Here is an 11,315-nt window from a genome sequence, read left to right on the forward strand (position 1 = left end):
ATAGTTCTAGGTACTCTGGAGGCTGAGATCTGAAGATCATGATTTGAAGCAAGCCTGGGTAGAAAAGTCCAGGAGACTCTTATCTCCAGTTAACACTCAAAAAAGCCAGAAGTGGAGATTTAGTTGAAGTGATAGAGTAACAGTTTTGAGCAGAAAAAGCTAAGGGACAGTGTCCAGGCAATGAGTACTAGTTCTAGTACTGGCACAAAAAAGAAAGAAAAGGCAGAAAGGAAGGACCAAAGAAAAAAAGGCCAGTGGTGGAGGTGGAGGAGCATGATGAATAGAAAATACCATGAGTTCAGGGTGTTTGAGTTTGAGGGATTTTGTGAAATAAGACTAGAGAAGCAGACATGGATGGGAGCCATTTTTCATTTTACCTTTACATTTCTTATTCTTATTGTAAGATTCTTTAGACGCCATTGAGTAATTGTCTGTGACAGGACTAACGTTATGTGGACACTGATTGGCACAACAGGCAAGTTAATTAAATGTAAGAATAGAGTTAGGAGGCCATAATCTAAGGCCCAGACAAGGCGGGGGCGGGGGGGGGGTGGGGGGGTGGAGGTGGGGGGTGTCATCAAAGGGCAGTGGATAAAGGCAGTGACGGAGAGAAATGTATTGATACTATTATCTGTTACTTGTCAATGACAATGTCAAAGTCACTGGTAATGGCTTATATTTATTTCTTTTTAATGCATAGAAGAGTACCTGAAGCAGTCAGAATTGAATACCTAATTTCAGTGATAGGATTGTGTTTGAACACAGATTTTTTTTTTCCCCCTCCAGTCCTGGGGCTTGAACTCAGGGCCTGGGCACTGTCCCTGAGCTTCTTTTGCTCAAGGCTAGTGCTCTACCACTTGAGCCACCGTGCCACTTCCAGCTTTTTCTGTTTATGTGGAACTGAGGAATTGAACCCAGAGCTTTATTCATGCTAGACAAGCACGCTACCACTGAACCACATTCCCAGTCCTGAACACAGATTCTTAATTATGTAAAATTTCAAAAGTCCTATTTATAGATACACACATGTTCATGAGATCAGGTCAATACTAAGACATTTTTCTCTACCATTGGATTTTTCTGTCCTTAACTTACTGTTGTCTTCTGTGAAGATAAGCCATATATATGGGTGTATGATTACAATTTTTACTGACATGTAGAAAAAAGAAAGAAGGACTTATTATATAGTCTGATTTAAACTTGTTAAACACGTTTGCATATGTGTGCCTACAGGGAGAAGTTCTAAGAGGATGTCAGGACTTTCCTGCAGAAAGACAATCAATAAAATACTAGCTATTTTCTCCTTGGATAGCATTTGCTACAGATGCAAATTAGATCCCTCCCTCTCCCCTCTTTTGTATTGCAAAAGAAACTATTTTCTTATTTGTATCTTTTAGTAAAGCACTGAAACAGCAAAATAATCTTTTTCAAATTAGAAATTTAACATGGCAAGGGAAAAATTAAATGGTCTTTTCATTATTTGTTAATATTGTCTCCGCCAGATCAATAAATCGGAGAAGCCCGAGAGCTGTGATAATGTGAAGGTGGTTGTTAGGTGCCGGCCCCTCAATGAACGAGAGAAGGCAATGTACTACAGACAGGCCGTCAGCGTGGACGAGATGAGGGGAACAATTACTGTTCATAAGACTGATTCTTCCAATGAGCCTCCAAAGACATTTACTTTTGATACTGTTTTCGGACCAGACAGTAAACAATTGGACGTTTACAACTTAACTGCAAGACCCATTATTGATTCTGTTCTTGAAGGTTACAATGGTAAGTGAGCATGCAACTTATTTTAAAAAAATTATTGAGATATACTGTTAATGCTCTACAAATTCATTTGTTGTAACTGTAAAGTTTGATGAGTTGTAGAAAATATATGAAGTTGAACCAAGTGCTGGTGGCTCACACCTGTAATCCTGAGATCTGAGGGTTGCAGTTCAAAGCCAGCCCTGACAGGAAAGTCCTTGAGACTTTTATCCCTAATTCACTAGCAAAAAAACAGAAGTAGAGCTGTGGTTCAAGTGGTAGAGCACTAGCCTGGAGCAAAAAAGCTCAGGGACATCACCTACGCCCTGAGTTAAAGCCCTAGGACTGTCACAAGATAAAAAAGAAAAAGCAAAAAAATGGTTAATTTGCTTTGGCAGAATTTTGCATCTGTATTCATGAGAGATATATGAATGTAGTTTTCTTGTAAAGTTTTATCTGATTTTGGTATGAGACTAATGTTGTTGTAGAAAATGAGTTGAGGATTATTTCCTTTTCAGATTTCTAGAAGAATTTGCCTAGAATTAGTATTTCTCCTTTAAATAGTTGATAGACTTCATCTATATAGCCACCTGTCTGGGTGAGAAGGTTTGTAAATTGTACCAGATTCAATCTATTGGATAGATTTGTGGATACTCAGTTTATGTTTTCTTGAGTGAGTTTTGATAATTTTCTGTCATGGGATTTGTATATATCGTTGAAGTTGATACTTCATTGGCAAGAAGTTATTTAACATATTTAGTATGTTACAGTGCAATAATATGGCCTTTCTCATTCTTGAAAAGAGTGGTTTGTGTCTTCCCTTTTTTATCCTATTTAGATTAACTAGAAGTTTATCTATCTACTGATAGATAAACTATCTACTGAGAGAAAGTTTTTTTAATTAATTTTTATCTTTCCTGTGTTTTCTATTTCGTTATTTTCTGTGTTGATGTTTATTGTTTTTCTACTTTGGGTTCCATTTGATGTTCTTGTACTTTCTCGAAGTGGATGCTGTGTTTGTTGTTTTCAGAGCTCTTTTCTGATGCAGGAATTTATTTGGCATGAATTATCCTCCAGGTACTGTTTTAGGGGCATCTTAATAGGGTTGACATGTTTTCATGTTCAAACAGTTTTAAATATTTTCTGCCTTGACTTCATTATTTTGTCTATGATCGCTTGATTAATTAAAAATGTATTAATTTCCAGATATTTTGAGGTTTTCCAGAGATTGTTAATGATTTTAATTCTATTTCAGTCAGAGAAAAAAATTTTGAGACGTGTTTCACATTCTAGGATATAACCTATAATTGGGGGTGTATATTCTGTTGTTGGATGGAGTATTCTATAAATGTCTATTATTAGATCAAATTGTTTGATAGTGTTGTTCAGCTTCTTCCATGTACTTACTTATTTTCAGTCAACTTGGTTTATCAATTGAGAGAAGTGCTTAATTCTCTGTTTTCTTATTTGCACATACCTTACAGTTCTATCAGAATTTTTTGCATGTATTTTGAATCTCCTTGAGCCTGTGTGTAAATGCTTAGATTTTTATATCATCTTGATGAATTAACCTCTTTTTAATTATGAAGTTTATCCTTGATGACATTCTTTGCTGTGGACTTTGCTCTGTCTGGTATTAACACAGATATTCTAGCTCTCTATTGTTTGACAGAAATATGGCATGTCTTTTTCCATCCTTCTAACCTAATTATTTTTTTATTGAAAGCACATTTCTTTGTGTAAATCAATTTATTTTATTGTTATTATAAAGGTGATGTACAGAGGGGTTACCGTCTCATAAGCCAGGTAGTGAGTGAGTACATTTCTTTTTTGGAGTACATCACCCCTTCCTTCGCTCTCTCCCAGTTTTTCCCTTTCATCCCTACTCACAAGTTCTGTATTGTTTTTTATTTTGATTTTGTTGGTCATGGGGCTTGAACTCTGGGGCCTGTGTGCTATCCCTCAGTTCAAGGCTAGCGCTACCACTTGAACCACAGCATCACTTCTGACTTTTTCTGCTTATGTGGTGCTGAGGAATCAAACCCAGGGCCTCATGCATGCAAGACAAGCGCTCTACCACTGAGCCACCTTCCCAGCACCCTACTCACAAGTTCTATAGTTTATTTGTGTTGAGTACCACTGCTGCATTTGTTTACCCTTTGTCCCACCATTTCTATGTCTTCCTTTGCCCCCCCAAAGATGGATAAACAAACAGAAAAGGGAAAAAAACCTGTTTCCATTTCCTGGAGTTCATTTTGATAAATATTATATGATCAGAGGCAGGTAGGCATTGTGCCTTCGTGTCCCTCCTTTGGTCTCACTGTGTGAGACCTGTATAATTTATCATGTATTTTAGATCTAGCTTCCGCATATGAGAGAAAACATGTGCCATTTACCTCTCTGAGCTTGCCTTACCTCATTTAACATGATTTATTCTAGGTCTATCCATTTCATTGCAGATGACATTATTCTGAAAGCATATTTCTAATAGGTAGCTGCATTAGAGGTCTATCCTGATGACTATCCCAGATTCAGTGATGACTTGGAGGATTCATAAGACTTATTATATTCTAGTACTTAAGGAAAAATAGGCTGGGATTGTGGCTTAGTGGTAGAATACTTGCCTAGCATGCATGAAGCCCTGGGTTTGATTACTCAGTACCATATAAGCAGAAAATGCTGGAAGTGGTGCTGTGGTACAAGTGGTAGAATGCTAGCCTTAAGCAGAAGAAGCTCAGGGACAGTGCTCAGGCCCTGAGTTCAAGCCCCAGGACTGGCCAAAATAAAAAAAGGAAAAACAATCTGTAAAGGGGAAAGGTGTATGAAGCAACATTTCAAGAAAACCTGATGCAGGCTTTGAAGGTTCTTTTCCCATTGGTCACACAGAATCTGTGGCATGCTTAATTCTTTTCATTTTGAGTATGAAAATATTGCCACCAGCTGGATGGGATTCTTTTGCTCTGCTCAGATAGGAGTTGTGGGTAAATGAGAAGCTTTTCCTATGCTGGCATTGCTGGTTTTTGAGTGCCCAAGGCCTGAGGCTAGACTGATAGACCCAGAGGCTACAGCTTTAAACCCTAAGAGCTGGAAGCCTGTTACTCCTGGCTTCAGATGACATAAACTTATAGATTTGGATACTCAGGTTGGAGACTTACCCCGCTTGGCTCAACCACCAGAGAGCCTGGCATTTAGCAGCTATTGGAATCCTTGTTTTCTACTAGCAGCGGACAGCCGCAGGCAGCAAGAGTGTTACAGCTCTTATGAAGGCCTTAAGGGCTGGAACTCCCAACTCTGCTCTCATAACCCTACTGTTACGGCACTCAGGCCTAGGGTGTTGGGATCCTCAGCCCCTGACAGAAGTTAGCGTTTAATCTTTCAGGCCTAGGCCATCTGCAACCTCGGCCCCTAACACTTGGCAACTCTCTGGAACTCTTCTGGTGACCAGAGCCCAGTGTCTCATCGTCAGCTTTTCACAGCCTTTATTGTCTCTGTTATCTCTACTCTCCATCATTCCTTCCTTGTCTGCTTTCTGGAACTCTTGAGCTGTCTCTCCTTGCTACTGCCATGGTTGCTGCTGCCAGTGCTGCTGCCTTCTCTGTTGTAATAGAACTGCTGCCTCTTCTGCCACTAGCTCAATCTACTTAACTAGTGATAAAGATTAAAAATAAGAGAGAGAGAGAAGCCTTTTGTTGGGACTTGTGTTATACCACCAGGGGGACGGCACAGGAGAGTGTTTGTGGGCTAACTTCCTACCTATATAGTAAAACATGGGTGTGGCTAGAAGGTCTTGTACCAATCAAGGCAGCGAAAGACTGAGTTTGCTCATAGCACCATCCCTCTTGTAGACAAGGGACCATAGCACCAATCCTGTAAGTCCTTCCCTACAAATGAAGGACTGTGTTTGTACCAGTCACGTGTCCTTCAGCTGTGCAACCATTGAATTACTTCTCTGGTTTGGAAATGGCTGCAGGGTCTTCTAGAAGTCACAAAGACTTGTGGTGGCAAAAAGTTCAGCATGAGCTGTTTGAAACAGTCATGGCTGCTACCGCAGGAGCCAGAGGTGTGCATTGGCAGTGGTGGTTACCGTGTAGTTTCTTCAGGGTATCTGTATAGTGTTCAAAGCAGCTTGTGCTAACAATAGGTCAGTCCAGCTGTTTACTTGACTCAGTCAGGCCATTAACAAAGAGTATAGCTGGGTGCTAGTGGCTCACACCTAAAATCCTAGCTACTCAGGAGGCTGAGATCTGAGGATCATGGTTCAAAGCCAGTCCGGCAGGAAAGTCCGTGAGACTCTCCAATTACACAAGAAAAACAGACGTGGAGCTGTGGCTCAAGTGGTAGAGCTCTTGCCTTGAGCTGAAGCACGCAGGGACAGTACCCAGGCCCAGAGTTCAAGCCCCACAACCACCACCACCACCAACAAAAAAGTATAGCAGCTGTAGATTGAGTCAAATCATCCAGGTGACCAACATTTTAGCTTATTTAAAGGAAAAATAGGCCAGATTCTGGTGGCATACACCAGAATCCTAGCTACTTGGGAGGCTGAGATTCAAGGACTGGTTTTGAAGCCACCCCGGCAGAAAAGTCCTGGAGGCTGGGCTAGATATGTGGCCAAGTGGTAGAGAGCTAGCCCTGAGCAAACAGTGAGCATGGGGCACTGAGTTCTTGCCCCAGAACCAGCAACCAACCAATCAACCAATGTTAAACAAAAGTGTTTATAGTAAAGGCTTATCATTAACAGTGATTTTTTTTCTTCGGTACTGGGATTTGAACTCAGGACCTCATGCTTGCTAAGCTGGCATTCTGTCACTTGAGTCATGCCTCCAGCTCTGCTTTTTGCTGGTTGTTTTGGGTAAATCTAGTGAACATTTCTGTCCACCTCAAATCAAAGTTCTCTGGATTTTAGCCTCCTAAGTAGCTAGGATTACCAGTGTGAATCACTGGCCCCAGCTTGCTTCATGTATGTTCACCTCTTCTGGTTTCAGCTGGGAAGGTTAACTGAGTCACGATACTCCCACCTTGCTTCAAGTAGAAGTGTTAATGGTTCAATTTTGAGTTAACAGAATTAAGGGGTCTTTTTTGGGCTTGCTCTTTCTCTCTCTGTGTCTCTGTGTCTCTCTCTTCTCTTTCTGTACATAGAGAATGTATATAGAGAAAGGTTATGTGTGTGTGTGTGACTATGCATATGTATGTATATATGTCTTCCTCTGTGTCTCTTCCCCACTACCCATTACCTACATACGTTAGGTCAGCATTTTACCACCTGGTGTTTTGCTGGTTAAGTGGAGATGGAGTTTCACAGACTGTTCTGCCTGGCTGGCTTCAAACTGTAGTCCTCTAGGTCTCAGTCTCCTGAGTAGCTAGGATTATATGCATGACTTACTAGTGTCTGTGACTCTGCTTTTTTTTTTTAACAGTGATATTTATGTAGCACAGAGTATATATTGTACATGTTGATAGTAAAAATGAGATTTGTACATTATATAACTACTTAATAAAAATTTAAAAGTGAGATTTGTAACAGAACAAAGTTTGAATTCAGGAGAAAAAATACATCACAGTGTTCAAAGGTTTTTTTTGTTGTTGTTGTTGTTTTGGTCCTAGGGCTTGAATTCAGGGCCTGGGTGCTGTCCCTGAGCATCTTTGTGCTCAAGGTTAACGCTCTATCATTTGAGCCACAGCAGTGCCACTTTTGGCTTTTGAGTGGGATAAGAGTCTCTCTGGAACTTTTCTGCCTGGGTGGCTTTGAATCACAATCCTCAGATCTCAGCCTCCTGAGTCACTAGGATTATAGGCATGAGCCACCAGCACCCAGCGAAAGGAATTAATTTTGACAGCTATTGTTCTATACCATTTGAATCTAACAGTGACTGAGTCTTTCCCTCATTTTCAGGGACTATTTTTGCATATGGACAAACTGGGACAGGCAAAACTTTTACTATGGAAGGCGTTCGAGCTGTTCCTGAACTTAGAGGAATTATTCCCAATTCATTTGCTCACATATTTGGTCATATTGCCAAAGCAGAAGGAGATACCAGGTAAAAGAATATTTTTATTTCCTAATATTAAGAAATATAAATATAGGAAAGCAATGCAAGTATAAGCAAGCTGTTCTTATAAATATTTTACTCTTATGTGCTAAAATATTTTATATATAGATTCTTGGTTCGAGTGTCATATTTGGAAATCTATAATGAAGAAGTTCGTGACCTTTTGGGCAAGGATCAGACACAGAGATTAGAGGTAAGGAAATTGAAATTGGAGTACTTTCCAAAGCAATTATGTCCTCTTTGTACAGAAAGTACTTTTAATATTTTAAATAGCCTTATACACGTATCATCTTGCAAGCACAGGCATATCTGGGAGTAAACCACTGAAGGCATACTGCTGAGTCAGTTGATAAATGAGTGGTAAATTTGGTAGATGTTCCCAAATTTTTAAAATTTTAAGATATAAGACAAAGATGACCTTTAAAACAGTATTGGAGCCGGGCACTGGTGGCTCACGCCTATAATCCTAGCTACTCAGGAGGCTGAGATCTGACTTGGGCAGGAAAATGCACGAGACTCTTATCTCCAGATAACCACCAGAAAACCGGAAATGGGACTGTGGCTCAAGTGATAGTGTGCTAGCCTTGAGCTGAAGAGTGCCCAAGCCCAGAGTTCAAGTACCACCATCAACAAAACAAAAAAACAATATTGGAATTGCACTGGAAGTGGTAATGATATGTATTTCCTTGGCTTATTGTCAACATTAACAAATTTAAAAGACTATTAAAGTCAATGCCTGTTAGCATTTTTTTTGAGTTTATATGCATTCAATAGTAAAATAATGCACTTGTAATATTTTTACATACATCATTAAAACATTGATATGCTAGCCCAGGCACCAGCCAATGGCTCACGCCTGTCATCCTAGCTACTCAGGAGGCTGAGATTTGAGGATCATGGTTTAATGTCAGCCTGGAAGGAAAGTAAGTCTGTGAGAGTATCATCTCCAATTAAGCAACAAAAAAGCCAGAAGAGCTGTGGCTCAAGTGGTAAAGTGCTAACCTTGAACGAAAAAGCTCAGGGACAGTGCCAAGGCCCTAATTCGTCATTGGTATGTTTTCCCTGTAAATCATTACTTCCATGAGTATAGGTATGTTATCTATGTGTTCCTGACCATATTGTCACAATCTTACAGAAACAGTAGATGCTCAGTAACTAACTATGGAAGAATTACAATACAAATGTAAACTCTTACTTGTGTATTTTTTTTAGGTTAAAGAAAGGCCTGATGTGGGAGTTTATATCAAAGATTTATCAGCTTATGTGGTAAATAATGCTGATGATATGGATAGAATTATGACATTAGGCCACAAAAACCGTAAGTATAATGCCTACTTATGATTAAACATCTCTATGTTCAGTAGGCTGATTGCAAAGCAACTATGGCACTTTGCACCATAGACACTGAATGGTCGGTGTTTTAAATGCTATCTCTTTATTTACTATGAAGGGAGCATATATAAATGAAAGATTGTTTCCACACCAAACAAAATGCTGTTTCTTCTTAATAATGGCATTCTTTAAAATTCATATTTGCCATCTCTTGTTAGTTATAACTATATAATATAGATAAAATAGAAAGTACTTGGTAAGTGGTAAAATGTTTATGCTAAGTGCTTTATAAGACTCTCCTTTAAGCTTCACCATAATTTGTGAAGATATTTAAGTCGTGTGTGTGTGTGTGTGTGTGTGTGCGCGTGTGTGTGTGTGTGTGTGTGTTGGCGTGTGTTGGCCTTGGGGTTTGAACTCAGGGCCTGTGCACTTTCCCTGAGCTTTTGCTTAAGGCTAGCACTCTACCACTTAAGCCACAAATTCCACTTGTGGCTTTTTAGTAGTTAATTGAAGATAAGAGTCTCACAGAATTTCCTGCTGGGGCTGGCTTGAACTGTGATCCTTGTATCTCAGCCTCCTGGGTAGTCAGGAAAACAGACTTGAGCACTGGTGCCTGGCTTAGTCCTACTTTTTGAATGAGGAAACACTTAAAGTAACTTGTTGCCAGGCACAATCTCAAATTAACTAGGAAAAAGCCAGAAGTAGCGCTGTGGCTCCAGTAGTAGAGTGCCAGCTTGAGTAAGTATGCTGAGGAACAATGCCTGGGCTCCGAATTCAAGCCCCAGTATCGACTCTCTCTCTTTCTGTCCCCACATAACTTTTCGTGTGTGTGTGTGTGTGTGTGTGTGTGTGTGTACACACATATACGTATACATACACATACACATACAAATAATGTGTCTTATTTGGAAATAAGAGACTCAGGACTTTCCTGCATGGACTAACTTTGAACTGTGATCCTCAGATTTCAGCCTCTTTAGTAGCTAGGATTACAGGTGAGAGCCTCTGGTGCCTAGCTTGTATGCTTCTGTTTTTGTGTATAGTTTTAAAGAGAGATGGTTCTACCATGTTGCCCTCAGCTAGCCTTGACCTTCTGACCTTAGCCATCCTCTTCCCCAGAGCCTCCCTGGTAGCTAGGACTGCAGGTGTTTATCACTATACCCAGCCTTGTAACTTATTTGTTATTAGACACTAATACTTGAGATTGAAATTAAGTACTTTGTATAAAATAATGTATCTGAGGACCATTACTAATTCTTTTATTATCAGCACAAATTAAGGGAGGGATTTCATATGGCTCAATCTACCTGTGGTTTTATGGTTTAACCATGATCTCTGGCATTGACTGTGAAAAAAGTTAAGTATTTTAAGTATAAGTATTTTAAGTATTGTGAATATTTAATGGATATGCAAGGTTCTCTGTTGTAATTTTAAGGGATTCCTTTCGTTATTAAAGGTTCGGTTGGTGCAACTAATATGAATGAACACAGTTCTCGCTCCCATGCCATCTTTACAATTACCATCGAATGCAGTGAGAAGGGTGCCGATGGGAACATGCACGTCAGGATGGGCAAGCTCCATCTTGTAGACCTTGCTGTAAGTAACAGGGTCGTACTTAAGGAAGATTGCTTCTGGTGATCCATTTATCTCTTAAGTAAATAGAAGATAAAGTATAGAGGTGTGACTTAGGTTGTTATTCTCTTTCACTGATGTATTAGAGGCTATTTCAAGTACACGGGAAAGTAAATGGGAGGGCTTAGGTGGTTCTTACACGTGTAATCCTAGCTACTCAGGAGATCTGAGGATTGAGGATCACAGTTCAAAGCCAGCCCAGGCAGGAAAGTTCATAAGACTCTTATCTCCAGTTAACTAACAGAAAACCAGAAGTGGCACTGTAGCTCAAGTGGTAGAGTGTTAGCCTTGAGCTGAAGCCTCAGGCCCAGAGTTCAAGCCCCACGACTGACCAAAAAAAAAGTAAATGGTCAATCTCCTTTCATTTATTCTCCCCTACTTCTTCTCTTCCTTTGTTATTTTTGTTTTCTTTTTTGGGTCCAGTCGTGGGGCCTGAACTCTGGGCCTGAGAGCTGTCCCTCAGCTCTTCAGCTCAAGGCTAGCACTCTACCACTTGAGCCACAGCGCCACTTCTGGCTTTTTCCTTTTTGCTTATGTGGTGCTGAGGAA

The 11,315-nt window shown here is 40.0% G+C and overlaps 1 protein-coding gene across 1 annotated transcript in view; it reads left to right on the top strand.

Moving 5' to 3' along the window:
- Positions 1-11,315, top strand: part of Kif3a (kinesin family member 3A) — a 39,833-nt gene that overhangs the window by 3,209 nt on the left and 25,309 nt on the right. Inside the window, exons 2-6 of the mRNA XM_013030906.1 lie at positions 1,503-1,776; positions 7,646-7,790; positions 7,911-7,995; positions 9,015-9,120; positions 10,591-10,730. Coding sequence (XP_012886360.1) covers positions 1,503-1,776; positions 7,646-7,790; positions 7,911-7,995; positions 9,015-9,120; positions 10,591-10,730 — 750 coding nt within the window. The remainder of the gene's footprint in view (positions 1-1,502; positions 1,777-7,645; positions 7,791-7,910; positions 7,996-9,014; positions 9,121-10,590; positions 10,731-11,315) is intronic.

This window comes from Dipodomys ordii, unplaced genomic scaffold (genome assembly GCF_000151885.1).
Source record: "Dipodomys ordii isolate 6190 unplaced genomic scaffold, Dord_2.0 Scaffold135, whole genome shotgun sequence".
NCBI lineage: Eukaryota > Metazoa > Chordata > Mammalia > Rodentia > Heteromyidae > Dipodomys > Dipodomys ordii.